Source organism: Buteo buteo, chromosome Z (assembly GCF_964188355.1).
Source record: "Buteo buteo chromosome Z, bButBut1.hap1.1, whole genome shotgun sequence".
NCBI classification, from domain to species: domain Eukaryota; kingdom Metazoa; phylum Chordata; class Aves; order Accipitriformes; family Accipitridae; genus Buteo; species Buteo buteo.
In genome coordinates this window covers 47,502,689-47,524,720 of record NC_134204.1, presented here as the reverse complement: position 1 = coordinate 47,524,720, position 22,032 = coordinate 47,502,689, and the positions used below count along the sequence as shown (strand labels likewise).

Genomic DNA, 22,032 nt, shown 5'->3' with positions numbered 1-22,032 from the left:
TCTTGGAATGTCAGCCAGAAATCACCTTGCTTATAAATGTAAGTGGAAGACAGAATATTAAGGGGAAAAAGACATTCTGACTTAAGCAGTGGTCAGAAGATTTGTGATCTGTGAGCTGCCTCCTATGACACTAGGAATAAGGATCTCCAAAGGTTTTTTTGCTTTACAAACAGAAATGGTAGAACTTCTTTTTACCTTGGCACAGAGTGACTTCACTAAAATCCACAAGATTCCTGCCTGCTGTGATGCAGGGCACCAGAACAGTTTGAAAAATACCACTAATTGGCTACCAAGCAGGAGAACCCTGAAACTTGGAACTGGATATATCTGTTCTTGAAGCAGGAGTTTCATAAAGAAAATCCCCAAGTTCAGAAAAGTCACAGTGGAGATAAGTCTGTTTTGCACCCTGTGACTTATCTGGTCTGGAATTAGACCTTATCTAGTTGAGCAAACTGTTGCAAAATGTCTATCATCAAAATTATTTTTCTTTTAATGCCACAGACTACATGTACATGACACTGATAGTACACAAACCTGCAGTTGAGAAGACTGTCAACAATTGAACATGACAGTTCACAGGTTTGTGGTTTGCCAGGATTATAGCAAATTTTCTCTCTCTCCTCTTCTTTCCTTTCTCATAGCACTGTTAGATACATGTGGGTTTTTTTCTATACTTTCTTTCAGGTGGTGACAAACCTAACAGGAAAAATTTTGAGTTCATCTCTTCCCAAAGGATTCTTTTCTTTCCATATTATAACAGTATTTCTAGAAGGCTTTATGTCTTGCTCTGATACAAACATATAAAAAATCAGAAATACAGCTAATATTAGTAAGAGATTCAGATATGGGAAAGATCTTTTCCTGCCCTGGACAAAAAAGCTGAGGAATGGCACATATGTTGCATGCACATTGGGCGGGAGTTTTGCACAAATAGACATTTGGCTACTTTCTAAGAACTTGTTGGTGCAATTAGGAGCATCAGGCTATGAATTCTTGCAGGTTTTAGTGCTTCATTGCTATTTTGCACTACTCCATCCAGGCTGCCTCCAAATAACTTGGGTATGTCCAAGTAATTTAAGGTATTAAATTACTTTTGTTCTTATTAAGTGTCTGCTTATAAAAATATAACTGAATACTTATTTATATACTTATTTATGAAAGCTTGTAAAGAAGCTGGGCTTTCAAGACACATTTTACAGGAAGAATTCACCTGTCATGCAACTTACAGAGACCTGGCACAGGCACTGAACACATTGGAGCCCTCCAGTAATACCACCCAGCCATGTGACCTTTGGTACTGCCCCACAGATGAGAACATAGCAAGCCTACAAACCTCATCTGCTTTTTACTGGAAATTCCTTAAAGTTTTTTTTTCTTTCTTCCCCCACCCTCCTTTTATACACTAATGAATCACTTGTTGAAATTGTCTTTTTAAAAAGCAACCAAAAAAAATTGCCTGCATAGAAAATATCTGGCCAGGTCTCAGTGTAGCCAAGAGGTTCCTATAATTCAGGCAAGCTTCTGGGTCTAAATTATGTCAGGAGGTCTTCTATCAACTCAGAATAGCTTAGGAAGGGCTAGGCACAGATACAACTGAAGGCTTGTCCATAATGCTCCTTGGATTACTATATTTTGGCCTGTGTCTCTTAAACAACAAGGAAAAGTTATCTAATAAAATCAGTCATCTGGCCTGTCCCAGCATAGTTACTCACAAGATAAATTATGTAGAATCAGGTTTCATGGTACTGAAACAGTATAAGGTCAGATTCATTTTACACTTTTTCTTCTATGTCCTATAACAAAATAAGCAGCTTCCAAACAAATTTTACTACCCAGTCCCCTTCAGACTGTGTCCAAGCAACTTATCTTTGCTTAGCTACACATTGTTGGTGGAGACATTTATTCCCCCAGTAATTTTTTAATAGTAAACAACAAAAAAAATTCTGCATGTTTGTGTATATCATGTGCAATGCCAGATAATATTTTCTGTGAACATGACATTTTACAAGTACCTGTGTAATGCTTTGAGTATATAAAAACGTGAATATAACAAAGGAAACTATGACTACTGAGCAAATACTTAGAAGGAGTAACATTTATTATTAACAGCATGCGTATAAAACTGTCAAGATTTTCACAACTGCAAGTAAAATCTAATATGGAGAAGTACAAGCTAATACAAGAACAGGGAACACATTTCTTAAACTTACTGAAACCTGGGAAAAGATGGAAAGATGAAAAAAGTGACTATATAACTCAGTGAAATTCTTGTGTTCAATATGCACTAGTGGTCAAAAAAGAAAATAAACAGTCGGATATATACGTAATGTGATATACAATAATTAACCCCAAAATTACTTGCCACTAAATAAAACAATTGTGCACCTACATACAAAACATCATACTTCTAGTTAGTTTTTCTCAAAGAAAAATACAGTAGATGGGATTCAGAGATGAGGAACAGTCATTAACAGAATGGAAAAACTATTATTTTTGTTAACTTTTTGTTTTGTTGTAGTTCTGAAAGACCTAAATCAAGATAAGGAAAGACTGTAAAGATTAGAACAGTTGGGCAGGAAATGGTAAATTCATGGTGCATTCTTCCTTCACAATACAACAGCAATGTAACCAAAAAGCATTTGGATTGCACTTCCCAATAAAATGAAATTTCTATACAATTAGGCTACAGGATTTGCAACAACAACATGTTTCTCAGTTTAAGAACTTTGCAGAATTCAGAAGATGACATTTACGTAAATAATGAAAGCCTCTATTTCTATGTCACAGCTCAAACAAACACAGTTCAGATTTTTTTAGCCTCAGACTATGGCACAAACACCTCACTGACGTTCTTGTAGAATAATACTGAACACTCATATTCAGCTTGCTTATCAAGATTTCAAAGGTGAAAACTGCTAAAAGTTGAATTCCTTGGAAAGCAGATCTGCAATTTAGCAGTGTATTACGATACGAGCATCATTATTACCAGAGCACATAAAACTGCAAATAAAGCTCTGTGTTGCTGTGCTGTAAAAACACAGGTTGAGATCTCTACTGTGCAGGTTTAATCATTAATAGCCAAGACAAACAAATGGGAGAAAGCGAACAGAAACACAGTGGCAAGTCACCAAGGTCAAAAAATATGTCAGAGAAAGTATAATACAGTTTTCCTGATTTCTAGTTTTGAGATACTAAGGACCACTCCAGGTATGCATTATGAAAAGTCTCTGACATGTATCAAGACTATTTGATTATGGTAATGAAATTAGTGGGGATTTAAGATGCTTTATATTTTTTATAACCTACTCATTTCTTCCCTTTTTTTAAAAAATGTACTCCAGCATTCTAGAATTCTGAAGCATCACATTAGGTCCTCAAGTCTAGCCATCTTTTTATTGCCTCTAACCAGCATTTCAAAGAGCATTTTGTATTAGTAACTTGAAGACTTGGAACCAGCTTCTGAGAATGAAAAATATTTCAACTATATCAAAAGCAGTTTGGGGTAGCCTGGCTTCTTTTTAACCACCTCCCTGACCTGCAAGGAATGTATTCAAAGAGAAGCAAAAAAAAACAAAACCAAAATCAACCAAACAAAAAACCACCCCCCCAAAAAAACAACAGCAAAACAAAAGAAAACAAAAGAAAACCCAAACAACAACAAAAAAACCCCACCAGCAGCAAAAGCAGAAGAGAAGAACAGCGAATCATGAAATGGTGATGCCCACGTGTGACCCTGACACATGTGTCCTCTAATTCATTGCAGCCCCTCTGTCACCACCATCACACAGGTCAGACATAACTTTTAACTGACCGGCTCTGTATTTCAAGATGAGACAAAATAGCAGCCTCAGGACAGCTTGGCAGCCAGCATATGTTGCCTGGCAGGATTGAAACTAGGAGACATAGCCCTCAGCAGCAGTCTAGTGTTGCATACTCTCCCCAATCATATAGCCATATAATCATGTATCATATAACCAGACACAGTCAGGGGAAGTTCTGTCACATAGTCATACACATTCTTCACACAAACTCTACATACAGGTGAGCATTGGCTACATATACCAAGCATCCACACTGCCCATGTAAACTGATGCATGGAGTCTCAAGTTTTGGGTCAAGGAGTTTGGCAGACCAGCATTCACAGTGTCACCTCAGATTAGTCCAGAATGCAATTGACTGATGTGGCTAGAGTAAAACGCAAGTGACGGGGAAGCAAATAAAACATTTGTCAATTAAAAATAAATAGGAAGAAAAAAAATTACCAGGATCAATTTTGCAAAGTAAAAGATAAGGGAAGTCTAGGAAATCTTATTTCTGCAAAGCTGTGTTTACACCATAAAGCATGAAGTTACTTTAACCTTACCATAACCTTTGTAACTTGAAGTTTTATTGTTCATAAAATTACCCATCTCCTTCTAAACTCCATCAGTAGTAATCAGCTCCATGACAAGCCACAACAGTGAATTAGATGGATAGACTAAACAGCAGGTGAAAACACCTCTTTTTTTCACATTTGTTCTGAGGTTTCTTAACCTGAAACTCATTGTGCTTTGCACTGCAGTTCGGAAGCATGACAGAGGCCCAGGTTTGTGAGCTGGCATCTCTTCAATACGGAAAAAGGGAACCACTGGACCATATTCTCCTTTGAATTCTCTTGCATCTTCAGCATCACTTTCACTTCACATCGGGTATAATTCTATACTCTTTTGCACAGCACTAGTAGAGCAGATGTCTTACCTGACTAAGCTCTATATGAGACAAAAAAATAGGATGATATCTACCTTCAAGTGATAGGGCTGGCTCTTGTCTTTATGACTTTCCCACTGATCAATCATGATGAATAAAAATCACAGTCAGCCTTACCAAGTGTTGTTTACAGCTATGAAGAATTGATCAATCATGTAACTACCTATAATTAGTTAACAACTGATAGGAATGTATTCAGTAATAAATTAAATGCATGAACTTCCATTAGACTCTCCAATTTTATTCTTCTTACAGAGTAAATAATACCTCTCATTAGCTGCTCTTTATGGAATAGCAAATAACATGCTTTTCTTTCCCTTCACCTTCTAACTCTCATCAATTCACATATGTGGGCATCAAAGACATTTTTCTTTAAGTTAAAATATGCAAATGTGATAGTGCTATGTGTTTGTTCTTGTCTCTGCTTCTACTCAGTAGTTATACAAAATCTGCCTCAGATTATGTCGTTGATGAATGGAGGATATATAACACCAAGATTTTGAAAGCCTGTTTTGCTATTGGGCTCAACGAGATTTTGAACTGTTTTCACAGAAAGCAGAGCTGGAACGATACCAAATACTCTTTCCTACCGCTGAACTCTTTTACAATTAGATTCATGCTTTTTGTAACAACGTAGCCATGTTGTAGTGTTCACATTATGCCCCTTTGCTCATTGTTAAGTCTTCCCTTACGCTGTAAAACTACTTCTCTGTCATTCCCCACTATAAAAAAATTCCAGACAGTGAAAAGTGGTGTTATTTTTATTGAACTCATGTGAAAGGTAAAGAAAAGGTCACTGGCACCATAGCACAGAGGTAGGCATGGCTCGGTTCTCCAATGAAGTGGGCTGTTATTATTAGCTGCTGACTTGCTCTGATAGTGGAGTAGTTTTGAAGTGATTCTATATTAATTAGTAGGCTTTGGAAGCACAGTGTCAAGAACACGATCAACTGACACACTTTCCTGTACCTAACTGTGTAATCCTGTTTCCTAACATAGACCCATGCCCTTCTTTAGCCCCTTGTCTATTAAAACATTTATAAGAGCTTCTGCAGCAGTAAGGCCTCCATGAATCAGCTCTGACATCTAACACCTTTGCACCTGCTCTTTTGGGTTTCACACCCCTCCTGCTAATGTTTGATGTTACATCTTATACTAGTTCCATAAAGCAGCTGTTGCTTTGCATGGATTGACAGCACTTCGGCCAACTGTATCGGAAAGCAACTTGTCATGAACGTTAAGCAAATTCAAAGGGAATACAAGCACTGAGTAAAGAAGGGCAAGATGAAATCCTGTCTAACAGAAATGTACCCAAGCCAAGCAATTAGAAAAACATTTCTGAGACTGCAAAATGTATGCAGAGAAATGCTGGTCCAATTAAAGTCAACTGGACTTTTGCCAGTCATTTAAAATGAAGAATTTCACCATAGGTTGGCTTAATGCTGTTGGCTTCACAGTACAAAGTTAAGCCCTTTATTACACCACTCCTCTCTGCTTTGTGGTCCTGAAAAAACCCACACAAATTAAATTCATTTTTTAACAAATCCAGTACATGACTCCTTTGTAACTTTCTAGAAATTCTACAAATCTGAAGATTTTACAGGTTCTTTATAATCTATTGAATGAGAGAGGAAGGAGCTAAGGGTGAATTCTTCCAGTGCCTGCCTGGACAGTGAAACCCCTGGGAAATTAGTGTCCTTACATCCCCCTGACTGTGTTTTACATTTTATAATTGTTACTCACATAAAAAACAAATGGCAAGGGAAAAAAACAGGTCTGGAAGTTTACAGTTTTGAAGAATAATGTGCTGCTAAAACAACCTGTCATTTTACATTTCTGTTGAGACTGCTGGTGTCCTGCCTGCATAACCAGGGTACAGCTTTGGGAGGTCTGAGTCATGGATCACAAAGACATCAATTTACATGGAAATGCCCAGTGGGGACTTATTTGAAGTCTCCCCACACTTGCATAGAGCTTGTACCTCTTCTCTTCCTGCTAAATGTTTTCTTTTGCTGAATAGGACTGGTCAGAAAAACAGAATCAGACCAAAAGAGACTGAAAGCTTTCCATCTGTTAAACCTCGGTTTTAAAATATCCTTCGAAATTGTATTAGTGTATAAAAAGTTATTTATGTTTGTTCTGGATACTGCTGTGTTTGAAAACGTTAGGAGACTAATGTTAGTGCTTAATGAATCTCTAATCATGTCACCTTTTTTTTAGGGTCACACATTAGCATTGTTGAAAGATGCAAGAGACAACTAATCATAATTATATTTTTCAGGTAAACAAAGCAGAGAATCAGTACCAGCTATAACTCCTGTAACTCTAGACAGCCTTACCAGAGGGGGTGCATCACTGAACATGTTGGTCATCAATGTAAGTGACCTAATTGGTGATGTCAAGATTGGAGGCAGCCTGGGCTGCAGTCATCATACACTGGTGGAGTTCACAGCTGTAAAGGATATGGTTCAGGTGAAGAGTAAAGTCAGGACCCTGAACTTCAGGAAAGCAAATTTCCAGCTGTTCAAGGAGTTTGTCAATAGGGCTCCCTGGTAAACTGCCCTCAGGGACAAGGGAACAGAACAGAGCTGGCAGATCTTTAAGGATGCTTTCCATAGAGACCAAGAGCTCTCAATACCAATATTCGATATTCTCCATGATATTTGAAATCTCATGGCAGTCAGGTGAATTCCCCGTTGACTGGAAAAAGGGAAACACTCTATCCATTTTTAAAAAGGTAGAAATGAGGTTCCTGGGAACTACCGGCCTGTCAGTCTCATCTCTGTGCCTGGGAAGATCATGGAACAGATCCTCCTAGAACCTATGTTAAGGCACATGGAGGACAGGGAGGTGATTCGAGACAGCCAGCATGGCTTCACCAAGGGCAAGTCTTGCCTGACCAACCTAGTGGCTTCTATGGAAACTGGACATGGGCTAGCAATGTGCACTCACAGCCCTGAAAGCCAAGCATATCCTGGGCAGCATCAAAAGAAGCATGGCCAGCACACTGAGGGAGGTGATTCTGCCCCTCTTCTCTGCTGGTGAGACCTCACGTGGGGTACTGCATTCAGGTCTGGAGTCCTCAGCACAGGAAAGACATGGACCTGTTGGAGCGGGTCCAGAGGAGGGCCACAAAAGGGATGGTACACCTCTCCTATGAAGAAAGGCTGAGAGAGTTGGGGTTGTTTAGCCTGGACAAGAGAAGCCTCCGGGGAGACCTTATTTCAGCCTTTCAGTACTTAAAGGGGGTTTATTAGAAAGGTGGGGACACACATCTTAGTAAGGCCTGTAGCAATAGGACAAGGGATTTTAAACTAAAATAGGGTAGATTCAGGCTAGACGTAAGGAAGAAATTTTTTACAGTGACAGTGGTGAAACACTGGAACAGGTTGCGCAGAGAGGTGGTAGATGCCCCATCCCTGGAAACACTCAAGATCAGTTTGGACAGGGCTCTGAGCAACCTGATCTATTTGAAGATGTCCCTGCTCATTGCAGGGAGGTTGGACTAGATGACCTTTAAAGGTCCCTTCCAACCCAAACTATTCTATGATTCTATGATTTTGAAAGCTCCCGAAGTCTGTACCTGCTTATATCTGGAGTTAGCTTAAACCATCTATGCATCAAAAATACAAAAAAAGATTTTATTTGATCTGTTAAAAACACAGTGTGCTAAAACAGCCAGAAAGCATAACCTTGCCATTCCTCTGAACTTCAAAGATCAGTTTATACAGGATTGACATGGAACTGCAGGCATACATACATATGCTCTTTCTTTGACAAAGTATTCATATCCTGTAACAGTCTGTCTCGTCATTTCACTTTGCACTACCCAGACCTCACGAAGGATACAGAAAACATTTCTGATTGCTTGCTGGGCCTGCTCAGATGTGGTATTGAACACTCTTCAAAATAGAATAAATTTGCAAAGCCCCTTTTTAATTTATTTTCAATATCAGAATATGTATCTGTAAGCATTTCTGTCTTGCTGTTGGTAGTGCAGAGTGGCTTGCCTGTCCCGTGATTGACAGCATGTGCCACACCAAATGGTACATATGGAGGAAGTGAGAATTTCTTCATCTTCCCTCTCTTCTCATTAAAGTTCCTTCAGGTCACATCTATAGATACTCTTGGCTGATGTAGCATTATTAGCAGAATTTTATAGTATGGAAGAAGAACTGGCCCTTCAACACAACAAAGCTGTCGCTTTGAAATATCAGCACAAAGCAGGTATTCTGCCATGCACAGGAAACATTAATTGGGTGATTCTGTAAATAACTGCAGAATACAATACTTTCTGCAAAAAGCACATCTCAAAATAAGTTCAGAACAGTTTTTTCTACAAACCTATATCAGAAAACATGTTATTTATAATACTGGTTTTATTCCTAAAAAAAAAAAAAAAATCAGTTGCATAACATGTATGAAAATAGCAATAGCAACTCTATCCAACAGTTAAAATACAAATACCAGCATCATATTAATTCTTAAATTCACACAAAGGCGGTACAAGAAATTTAGAAACAAATCCATCCGTCCCTCCCCTTCTCTCTGCAGCTACAGAGTACGGTACCTAGCATAATCCCACTATGCTGGAAGAGGGAGTGCATAACATACAGAGCATGTCTCTCCTGAGCATCTTAGCTAAAGGAACAAATTTATGTCCACAGAGGAGTCTCATCAGTTATGTGTCATCTCGGGGAAGATTGTGCCCTAAACTTCATAGTGCACCTTCCCCCTGCTGAGCCTGGTTACTAAGGTCTAGAAGAATCTGTTACAAGCTGGCTGCATAAATGTAATGCCATATAGGTTACGTTTTCTAACATCTACATTTGATTTCAATTTGTATTTTCACTTATGTTCAGAGAAAGGCATTCTTAATTTACAAATGTGGCTAAAAGAGATTTGAATTCATCTGCATATCCATAAACCTTTTCTGCCAAAGGACTTAGTTTGCAACTAATACTAATCAGATACTGAAGTTTAATGGAATTTTTAAAAACCTAAAAATGCTAGACATCCAACAGTAGAAGAGAGAAAAATAAACTCAAAAATAGACATTGAACCAGCTTGCTCTTCCTTAGGCATAGTATGAAATGGCATGAAATCCTAAGCCTTGAAAAAGTAAAAGATGACAGCACACACCCTCAATTTTTTTTAATGGAGCATCAGATTACTTCATTTTAAGATTCAGTGAGATGACTTAGAGAGTGCTGGAAGTGGTCTTTGAAAACAGAGAAAGAGCTTTCCACAAGAAACAGACAAGTGAGCAGTGTGCCTCCTCCCGATGCTGTGACACGAGGCATGTCACTCAAGGCATGGCTCCAAAGCACAACCAAACAGAAATACTGAAAAACGTTCAGGTACTGGACATACATGTTCCTAGCAGGCTGATAGACCCACTCCATGAAACAGGTTGCATTAGACCAAGCAGAATGTTATGGTTTGTGTTGGGGTTTTTTCTCTCACACGCTGAAAAAGATGGTTGTGTCACTGCCATATACTGAATCTATTAACAGAAAATGAAGATCCACAAGATTTCAGATATGCTAGAGCATCTCAATCATAGTATACCTCAGCTTAAAACAGCTGCATTAAAAAATGAAATTGGTAGATTAAAAAGGCAAGAAGTATAGTCACTATACATGCTGGAAACCTCCTTAACAACTGTAGTTTACCTGGAAAGTAGTACAAGATAAAGGTGCTTAGCACCTTGTCTTTCCTGAAGTTTCCCTGTTTACAAAACAAATTAACAGGCTTAACAGACATCATAACAGTCTGTGAATTTCTTATGTGGCTGTCTGACAAATTCAGGCACAGAGACAACTGATATGCCAGCAAAAATTTATATACATATATGGTAGCTGTGTTCGCAAATTAGGAACTTCAATTCAAACTAGGTATTTGGTGACACTGTATGGTTATGTGTAATAACCTACCTTCACCCTCTACCACTTCTGGGTAGCAACTACAGTCATGTGTTATATGATCTATCTCATCGGGATTTGTGCCCCTAAATTAGCTCATCATGTAATATTTTGTGTCTATTAAAGAAAAAAAACCCACACAACTGAACTCTTTCCTAAGAAAGCAAACAACTAAATAACAAAATAAACTAAAAGCTTCAAGACTTCTCTATTTTTTTGCACCTGTCATAAAGAAATGTATAGAAAGGGAACAAGGAGACTGATTAATGAAGATGTAATTCAGTCTCAGAGTTCTGACAATTTCATAAACCTTTATGGCTCTGTCAAAAAATCTTGACTTAATTACAGGCATGTTATCAATCTCTTCGAATCCATTTTTGTATATGTTATGGGTGTCTCTCTGGCAGTTATTCTATGTACAAAATCAAGGTAAAATTAGACTTTGATCATTTCTGCTGGGCTGAAGTTTACTTTTATTTCTTTAGAGTAAGTTTTACACTGGAGAATACTGTTGCTGCTCTCATGCATTTCTTTAACCTTCTCAGAAGAAAATTTTAAGGATTTGAAAGTAAAATAAAAATTGAACTTCCTAAAAGATGATGAACAGAAAACATTTTTAGCAACTCTCTACCTTATTTTTTGTACCAGTAGCTAAGTTTTCTCTTTTTTTCCTAACCTTGTAAAGGGAACCCATTCACCTACCAAAACAGAGCTTGCACATACTTGCTTATTTACACTCTCCAGTTCCCAGTACTCACACCACAGGAGACAATGATGACCAATCCTTATGAGCATTTCACTGGATTAGTAGGTGTTAGCAACAATTGTATTAGATAATAATTGATCTGATCTGTCTAAATCGGGTCATAAATACTTGTATTGGGTGTCCATGGTAAGGTGCTGGCAGCACGGGAGATGCAGGGTGGCCTCTGTGGGAAAAGACTAGAGGCTGTCGGTGCTGGACACAAAGGATTCCAGCCGGCTCCAATGGGCCCACCACAGGACACAGCTGAGACCCTTAGCCAAGTGTGTGGTGCCAGTCTAAAAGCTTATTTAAGAAAGGGGAAAAAACACCAGAGAAGGAGGGAGAGAATAAAAAGAGTGAGAAAGAGCAGAGGGAACACCCAGGTCCGAGCAGGAGGAGGAGGACGTGTTCCGTGGTGGAGCAGATCTCCACACCACAGCTGGTGGAAGACCCACGCTGCTGCAGATGGATGTTCCATCTGAAGAAAGTACAGCCGGTGGAGACCCCACACTGGAGAATAGGAAAAGTGTGAGGAGGAAGAAGAAGCAGCTAGAAACCACAGTGTGCTGGCTATAACTTCCCCTACCTTGCTTCACTCTTCAGGGCTGGGAGAGGAATCTGGAGTGAAGGAGTGAAGTTGACCTTGGGAAAGCAGGGAGGAAAGATGTTGTTTTAATGTCTTTGTTTCTCACTACCCAAATATATATTGGCAAATATTACATTAATCTTTCCCAAGTACAGACTGCTTTGCCCACAAGAGTAAGTGGTAAACAGTCTCCCTGTCTTTTATCTCGACCCATGAGCTTTCTTATTTATTTTTTCCTGATGTCACACTGAGGAAGGGGAGGGAGTGAGCAGCTGGGTGGGCCTTTGGCTATTAGCTAAGGTTAGCCCACCCCAACACTTCACATTGTCTTTCTGTTTTTCCTTTTTAGATTGTTCACACTAATTCAAAATTTTAATTCATTAGTTACCTGTCAGTGACTACAACCTTTTGCCCATCTGAGAATCAAACATCAGACACCTATTACATTAGCAAGGATACTGATGCAATTGCTTTCAATAACATCAGCCATATTGAGTACACCAAAGGTCACTTTGCAGCATTTTAAATCATTTGACAACAGTGTTCCTTTAATTGTATGTTCAGCTTCCAAAGCTGCCCTTGAAATGTTGATTCTCAGAAACCAATTTTATAAACTAAAGCAGAAGAGTTTGTGTAGCCTACCTCCCAGGTCACTGCAAGTATAAATTAAGTGCCAGCCTCCAGAGAATGAGGAAATAGACAATGCCAATATTTTTCTTCTTGACCTTTTAGACCATGCTGACATGATGTTGCTTCTAGTTTTTGCTGTTACATAAAGTCATTTGCACAGATCCAAATTTTTTCCATAGGTTGTAAGTGAACCACTACCCAGTAGCCTACATTCAGTTTTAGTGTCTTTCAATCCCATTGAATAGGACACTACCAGAAGGGAACAACGTTTTTGAGCTTTCTAAGAGAAAAAGTGGTCTCTTAGGACTCAGCCCTGGAAAGACTTACATGCACAGTTAGGTTTACATGCAAAGGCTGTCCATAATGCATAGACATGGATAAGCCTTTGCATTATGAGGCCTTTAGAAGCAACTGGGAAAGTACTCACAGATTTTAACATACCAATGATCGGGGCTAAATTCACCATTCTAGTCCACAGGTTTGAACGTACCCACTTTTCCTACATGCTTATATTTAATTCCTTTGCCTGTTCAGATTATAAGTTTTTCTGACTCCATTATGGTTCCTTTCACCAGTAAAGTTTTACCTGGTTTGTCCCCTACCTTTGCTATCTGAAGGAGGGGGAGAGGAAGGAGAAAGGAGACCTGTGCTCTTTGTGTTGTTGTTAGCATTTCTATCCAGTGTCCACTTATGGTGTGAAGCTAATGTTCACCCTTTGTTTCTGTTTCCATCACATCATTTTTTAAAAATTCTTTTCAGATAAACTACCTTACAGTGAAAAGTCAGAGGGGAAAGTTAATTACTGTTTGCATTTCCTCAGAACAAAACATAAGCATGGCCAAACCAGGTACCACATAAGTTTAATCCACTCCAACATTGCCTGTAAATCTCCAGTTATAGATGCTTAGAGAAAAAGTAGGAATCAATCAGTAAAGAAGAGCATGACACTTCTTCCTAAAGCTCCCCCCACTCATCCTTCAAGAATCAGGATATTAAGAACCTGATAAATACAGATGACATCTGAAATTGTGGTTAGGTACCAGCCAATGGTTTCCTTTGTTCGTGAACAGTAAGTCTCAGACCAGCTGTGGCAGAGAGCAGTTATGCATCCAACACAAGAAACAATGTAGGTGCATGCCTGGGAGTCCTTTTCTCAGTCTTTTTTATATATTCATGCCATGACTCACACGTAATATCCCTTTCAGACAGATATTTATGCTCATAGCAACATGCAGTGCTGTTTATAGCACTCTCCATACTCTTTTTAAAGGAAAAGAGACACTGGAAACAAGTGAAGGTTAGTATGTGAATCTGACTGTCAAGATGCACTTCACCTTCACAGAAAATAGCTATTTGCAGCCTTCTCCTTATCACCACTGGCCAAGTTCCCTTTGGGATCATGTCCTACCTCATATATCAGAATAAATACAAGGAAAATTTAGCCACTTGAAAACCAAAACAAAGAAGTTGGTCTCATTTAACTGTTGCTAAGGCATTTTCAGTGATATTACTACTAAAACATTAGTGCTAAAAACTGCAAGGAAGGAGATCTAATCTGTTAAGAAAAGATTTTAAGATTGTAAACCAAATAAAAAAGATGGAAGAAACATAATTTGTTATCTTACTTCAAATGGGAGCTCTCTTATTTCCATATTTCCAGACAAATCCAGTTTTTCCAGATTCTCACAATCACCCAATTCTGGAGGGACTGACTTCAAATTATTGAAACTCACATTGAGCACTTTGAGTTTTTTTAAGCAGCCTGTGAGGGAAAGATAATTAAAATCAGTGCATAAAAAAAAAAAAAAAAAAGAAGGGAGAAGGTAAAAATAAAAAGCATACTCCAGCTTAGCAAAGAAAACACTCTTTAATGTGATGATGAGTAAGAGATTAATAAATATTTTCTGCAGTGGTCACTAACATTGGGAGAGGGGCAAATAAAGTTGTGTTGCACTTGTATGGAGTTCCCTTAATCGGCAATGGTTTTGGTGAGAGTTTGAAAGGAGGCAGCAAAGACTTGCAAAGATCTTGATTCTACCAGGGATGAGATACCTATTGACTTCATTTGAAACTAGAGAACTTGGCTTTTGGTTTGGCCACTTTAGAAAACTTGCCTGGTAACTGAAAAGCATATTTTTTTATATGTTTTATAGAACCTGTTCATTGGGAACAATCACTCCTACTAAATTTACTACATCAAGAACTCTGTCTTTGGTATCCAGCATTGCATACTTTTGATTATAAAAGATAATGGATGTGTGCATTTGTTTCATTATTTTCTTTATTGCAATTTATCATTCTTTTTGGCTTCATTTTAAGGACCTTATAATATTCTAGGCTACATTTAGTCACATTGTACTTTCTCTTTCTTTGATTTATAACATTACATAATCTTCAGTTAAAAAAAGGTTTAGAAACATGATTAAAATGAAAAATGTTTTATACTGAAAAAAAGAAATTATACTGTGACATAGTCAAAAGAGAAGGGAGTAAGGGAAATAGCTGACATGTTAGCAAAATGATCCTTAAATACATACATAACAAGATGAGAACATTCTATGGACAGCTGTGCTGTTGTATTACATAGACGGTCTTAGAATCACAGAATCACAAAATGGTTTCAGTTGGAAGGGACCTTCAAAGATCGTCTAGTCTAAAGCTCCATCCAACCTGACTTTGAACACTTGCCATGATGGGGCATCCACAATTTCTCTAGGAAACCTGTTCCAGTGTCTCACCACTCTCATCACAAAAAATTTCTTCCTTATGTCCGATCTAAATCTACCCTCTTCCAGTTTAACACCATTATCCCTTGTCCTGTCACTACAGGCCCTGGTAAAAAGTCTTCCTCCATCTTTCTCATGAGCCTGCTTTATATATTGAAAGGTCTTCTCAGAGCCTTCTCTTCTCCAGGTTGAACAACCCCAACTCTCTCAGCCTTTCTTCATAGGGGAGGTGTTCCAGCCCTCTGACCATGTTCATGGCCCTGCCCTGCACCCACTCTAACAGATACATGTCTTTCTTGTACTGGGGACCCCAGAATTGCATGCAGTACTCCAGGTGGAGTTTCACAAGCATGGAGTATAAGGGGAGAATCACTTCCTCCTACCTGCTGGCCATGCTTCTTCTGATGCAACGCAGGATACAATTGGCTTTCTGGGCTGCAAGGCCATATTGCTGGCTCATATCCAACTTCTCATCCACCAGTATCTCCAAGTTCTTCCCTGTGGGGCTGCTCTCAATCCATTCATCCCCCAGCCTGTATTCATATTGGAGATTGCCCCAACCCAGGTGCAGGACCTCGCACTTAGCCTAGTTGACCTTCATGAGGTTCACATGGGCCCACTCCTCCAGTCTGCCAAGGTTCCCATGGATGACATCCCTTCCCTCAAGCATAACACCTGCAACACTCAGCTTGGTATCATCTGCAATATTCCCCTCTAATCAGCGATATTCCTGCAATATTCCCCTCTAACCAGTCACAGAGTACAGCATTCACACGGAAAAATAGCAGTAAGAAACTTAAATGCAATCCCCCAGTTGGAAATCAGGAGACAACAGCACCTTGTGTCAATAGGTTCTCAAAGCAGACTATATATGGGCAAACCCAGGCAAGACATACATGAGATTCACAATTATATATTATATCAGTCTTCTATTTATAATCAAATTCTTAAAAAGCACCTCGTGTTTCATGGGATTTGGATGACACTGGAGAGAATCTCTCTACAGTATATCTCAAGTGGTCAAAACAGTGTCATAAGAGTGAGCTTCTCCTTAAGACACTAATGTCTAGATAAACTCCCTCCAAAGCAAAAGTTGTTTTAGAGCTGCTCACCTTTTGCAGTGTGTGGAAATCCTTACCAGAAGCCAGATGGTGCTTCCACAGAAAAGGACAGAGAAGAAACATAGGGACTTGAAAGCCCCACATATTTTCCCTGAGAAATTGCTGTTGTCAGAGGCAGAGGCATGTAGCCACCACATCACACAGCAGTTTACATAAACCCCAGAGTCTCCCTTGGACACAACATTGTCTTCAAATGATGACCGGGCCACCCAAATCTTTCTCACAGGTGGCAGACAAGTCATATATGGTAAGAACTCCATTATGTTAAACTCTACAGGTTGCAACAGAGAAAAACATAGAAGCTTCCACTCAGCTTCCTCCCAATTTTAGTTCTGTCAGAAACTGAAGTGGTATTTCAAAATTCAGCTGTTATCTCAGGAAGGTAACCTTGTGTTTCCTATTCACTGTGAAGTGCTGTTTTAGTTAAAATAGCAGAAGCAAAACTTTCTGTAAGACTACAACGGGCATTCTTTTGGCAGTACATTACTGTCCAACAAGGGTCATTGGGGCTGGTGCAAGAGAGTAATAGAAGCAACTTAATGGTTTAAATGTGTGAACTGACTTATTTCCAGATTTTTAAGGACATAAAAGTAATAAAAGTTTAGCCTACCCATGACAAAATCTCACCAGGTTTAGTATCATGATGTAGACAAATGAAGGTGTTATGTCACATGCTAAATGACGTAAACATCAATTTACCACCTCACTGCAACAAAATAATCACTGAAGCAGAAATGCCTTAAAATAAAATAGAGAATCAGAGAATCACAGATTAATTCCTCATCCAATTAATCCCTCAGTGAAGAAGAGCAAATCCCATTCAAATGAAAAATGAACTACTTACTTACTCGTTAGCACAGGAATGTTTTGTCTTTTCTTTTAGCAATGGGATATTGTACTGGTTCTGTCTGGAATGAAGTTAATTTTCTTCATAGCAGCCTGTATGGTGCTATGTTTTGGATTTGTGACCAAACAGTGGTGATGACACACCAGTGTTTTCGCTATTGCTGAACAGTACTGACACAGCATGAAGGCCTTCTCTTGTTTCTCACTCTGCTGCCTCAGTGAGTCAGCTAAGGGTGGGCAAGAGGCTGGGAGGGGACAGGACCAAGACACCGGACCCGAGCTGACCAAAGGAATGTACTATAGCATATAACGTCACGTTCAGGAATAAAAGCTGGAGGCAGGGAGGAATGCAGGGGGAAGTTTCCAAGGTGTCTATTGCTCAGGACTGGCTGAGCATTGGTCAGCAGGTCATGAGTGATTGCTTTTGCACCACTTGTTTGTTTGTTTCTTTGTTTGTTTTTCTTCACTTATTAAACTGTCTTCATCCTGATGCATGAGTTTTCTCACTTTTGCCCTTCTAATTCTCTCCCCATCCTGCTGTGGGAAACTGAACAAGCAGCTGCGGGGGGCTGAGGAAGCAGTGTAAGGAATAGCTGCCTATAAGTGTTAACCCATAACAGATCTATTTGCTAACCTTTCAGCCCCTGAAATTTCTCTCTTTCAGTTCCATTAGTATCTGGAGAACTAATGTAGACAAGGCATCTAGTGTCACCAACATCCTAGTCACGCTCTTGTCTAACACTGCTCAGACAATGCATCTCCAGTGCATAACATGGAGCAGAATTGCTTACAAAAAAAAAATCACAAAAATTTAACAGCCTTTCTTGGCAGAGTGATGGATACAAGCACAGCTTCCCTTTCTGACTTTCCTGCCTTCTGAAACCATGGGTTTTCAAGCTTTTTTCTGCTTTCACAGTTTCTAACATGCATGTCAGTGTTCACTATATGGTTTGCTCCAGCTTGCAGGTATGAGAAAACAAGTGATTAGAAGATGCATCACATTTTTTCTTGTTATATATAATCTCTCTCTAATCTGACAGAAGTGCACTACAGAAACTACTGTCAATTGCTAGTAATTTCTGTATCTAAGATTATGAAAATTACTGGAAAAAAACCATGAGTCTTACAGCTGAATTTAATTCTGATAACAAACCTGGGACAACATAGATGAGTGGGATACAGTTCACTGAGATCTGCCTGTGGGGAGCAATCTCTTGCAATTCTGTGTAACACCTGTTTTTTCACCTCTGGGCTCTCCAGTGGATTAAGTTATGGCGCTTGACAGCTGAGCAGTAGTGAAGCATTAACCCTCCCTCTAGGACCATAAGACATACATAGGACTCGCCAGGATGTCCTAGATAAAAACCTTACACCACCACTTCACTTAATCCCATTTTTTAGTTTATCACATTCCATCTTAAAGGTAGTTTATTTTTTTAACATCCACTGCTCTTATGGAAAAACAAAGTTACAGAGTTTCATCCTTTTCATGCTTTGGAATGGTCTTTGGATTGCCAGTCTGAATTTATTTGTAGAAGTTTTATAACCATTAATTCTTTTGACAATTTTATCTTTAAATAGCGCTTTTCCTTCCCTGATGTTTACTTCTCTGAAGTTTTCATAGGTAGCAGACATATCAGAATTTATTTTACTAGCCTGAATAAACCAATTTTTCTAATCTCCTCTCACAAAATAAAAATTCCCCTCCTTGAATGGTCCTAACAGACTTTTTTTGCATCTGTTCCCACCTGAAATAACTTTTCTTGAATATGGGTGACCACAACTTTATGTTTGTATCAGACTGCATTGTCCTTCTCTGACTGTTAGATTAGGAGTTTTGTTTCTTCAATTATTTGCATTTAATGAGCTCATGACTTGCTGCACAAACTATTAGCTCCCGAGTACATGACTTGGAATTCTGCAATCATGAATTTAATCCCTCTGCTTTTTTGGAAGCCCACCTGCTCATCCATCTTTTCATATTTCCTCCTGTTTGTGCAGTGACAATAATACCCAAACTATGTCAGCAAAAATTTCAGTAGCCCAGCTCCTCAAAATAATTAAGAAATAGACTCAAGACTGATCCTTGAGAAATGCCACAGGCAATTTTGCTCCTGACCGATAGCTTCTCTTTCCCAACGTGTGCCTTGTTACCTCTGCTTTAGCAAGTCCTCTGCTTGTTTTTACAATTGTTGCATCAAACTCCATTTTCTTAGATTCAAACTTTCATTTTCCAGAATTCACTGTATCAAATACTTTATGGGATGCCAGATAGACAAAATCTACTACTTGAATCTCAATCACCTTCTCAAAAGAAAGACAGAAACCAAATGAGTTTGGCACAATTTACTTTTCCTTTATAAATTTTTAATTTTGACCTAGTTTCCATTCAGCTCCACATCTCTAATTACTCCTTCCTCTAAAAAACTGTTTAAAATTCTTACAAGCAATAATCTACACAGGGATAGAATTAGGTTATATGACTTGCCTGAATGGTAATCGAGGTTACAGACTGAGATCTTTTCCTTTCTCAGACAAAAGGAGTAAGACTGTCACTCTCCTTTCCCCCTAGACATGTTAAACAAGGCTGCTAGGCTATTTTTGTCAGGGAAAGAGCACAATTATACGACTATAAAACAGTATTCATGACAATTCAAGATTCTTAAATCCAGGTATCTTGGCTGAAGCAGTGCAAAATTGGGGAGCAATGAGTCCCTAAATAACCTTCACACTTCATAGGCATTGTCAGTGAGATTCCAACCATTCTCACCCACATTTGGAGTTTATTGCAATAGAAGCTGGGGGATTGGGAGGCTGGGGGTAGGGGGGATGGGGAGGGGAGCAGTGGTAAGGCAGTATGAATGACTTTCACTACCCTGTAATCTGTATTTAGGGGCTTTAGAAGCATTTAGAAGGTATACCGTCTTAGTATTATATTTTTACCTACCCTCTTAGGTATGGTTTCCAGCCACTACCAGGCTTAAGGAGCATGCAGTAGAGCCATTGAAGCAGCCTTAGGAAGGGACACAGGAGGTGACACCCCCTTCATAGGTGCACAAATGTAGAGCAGGATTTGACTGCCACATCTGACACCTGAACATTCAAATAATACCTAAACACAACTTCTCGATTAAAAGTTGTAGTAGTAATAAAATTGTTGCTGCTATAACACTGTTGTTAACCATGCTTAATGGCACTGAATTTTCAGTTCTATTAAAAATGCAAATTAGGGAGTTAAAGAGCTAACATCTCTGTGTTTTTCAAGGAGAGGCAGTAAAAGCAGTAATGAAATCCATGGTTTCCCTGGCAGTTTCACAACTAAAAATATTTTATATTTAAATGGGAACTGCAATGCCGTAGTTGTTGCCTTAGATAGCTTTTACTCCCAGTTTAAATTTTTAATTCATTATTTAAAAAAATTAAACCAGTAATTAAACTCTATAATTTCTGATGGGCAATGCAGTGTAGTAATAATGGTAATGCAACTTCACCATTTAGACAAGCCTGCATTAGTGCTCCTAACAAGGTGGCAGAGACAAAATACAGATGAGGTTACGGAGAGCCTTTATTGACTAAGGACCCCATTCAATGAAAATGGAGATGCACTTGCATAACCTGGAGTAAAATGCAAAGCAAATTTTTGCATTGATCTGCGATGATCTGATAGCAGTTTCCTATGGGCCAAGACAAATAATCTCCTATTTACAGTCTTCTCTGCTGTATCTGTGACATTGCCTTCAATTTATCTGAAAGGAGATATTGATGTTCAGGCTTACAAGACACAGTTAAAACAGCAATTATTTTTTTTCCTTACTTCTGCTCAAAGCATCCAAGCAAAAGAGGGATGAAGACTTCCTGAACTCCTTTTGCATAACAAAGTTGCAAAAGCTTTTTTTGCCACTAGGGCTTACAAAAGCTGTAGCACAGTAACAGATTGACCATAGGCTAGTAAAATTTCCTTCTTTAACCAACCTTCAAGTGCTCAATTAAAAAAATTTAAACATGCTGAGAGAAATTGCAGGTGATTACTATGAACCAAAAATAAAAAGGCTAAAGCTTGGGACCTTGGTCTGTGGTTGGAAGACTATTAGTACAATGTAAAGGGTGTGGGGGAGTGAGGAAAGAAGGTTTTCTTGTAGCAAAATAGAGGTAGAAAAACATGAATTAGTTCTTGTGGTCTGAATGGCAGAGAGAGATACCTCTGGGGAAAAAAATGTAGGGTGAGGCTCTACTGAAAGGGCTCAAAAGAAAATTAATGAAAACAAAAATGCAATAAGCTGAACTCAAGATATTTTGGTACATCAGAAATTCTGTAGAAAAGTATGTGACTTCATTTTTTCATGTGAGCAGATAAGCTGAAACATGGACTCTGATCTCACTGAAGATCCCAAAAAAAAGGGGGTTATCTCCCAAGGGCAAAGTAGAGTATAAGCTCAGTCTCTGGGCTGGAAGCCACCTTCTGAGCATCAGAAATAAACATAGAGTAAACTGTTTAGAAAGGGTAGAACAATACATTTTGATCACCTTGGAAACTGAAAAAGCTTTTTGTCAGATAAAACTTTTCCATCATAGCCAGAATGGTGTGCACAGCCTCCAACATTCCCACTGTAAACCAAGTCAAGACTGAAAAATAAACCACAGAGTTTGCAAATACCAATCTGATCTGTGTAGAAGGAGCACGTCCTAACATTGTTATTTATAATATATT

The 22,032-nt window shown here is 38.8% G+C and overlaps 1 protein-coding gene across 1 annotated transcript in view; it reads right to left on the bottom strand.

Moving 5' to 3' along the window:
- The window catches only part of LRRC2 (leucine rich repeat containing 2), a 67,746-nt gene that overhangs the window by 12,909 nt on the left and 32,805 nt on the right, over nt 1-22,032 (bottom strand). Inside the window, exon 5 of the mRNA XM_075021337.1 lies at nt 14,257-14,393. Within this exon, the coding sequence (XP_074877438.1) occupies nt 14,257-14,393 (137 nt within the window). The remainder of the gene's footprint in view (nt 1-14,256; nt 14,394-22,032) is intronic.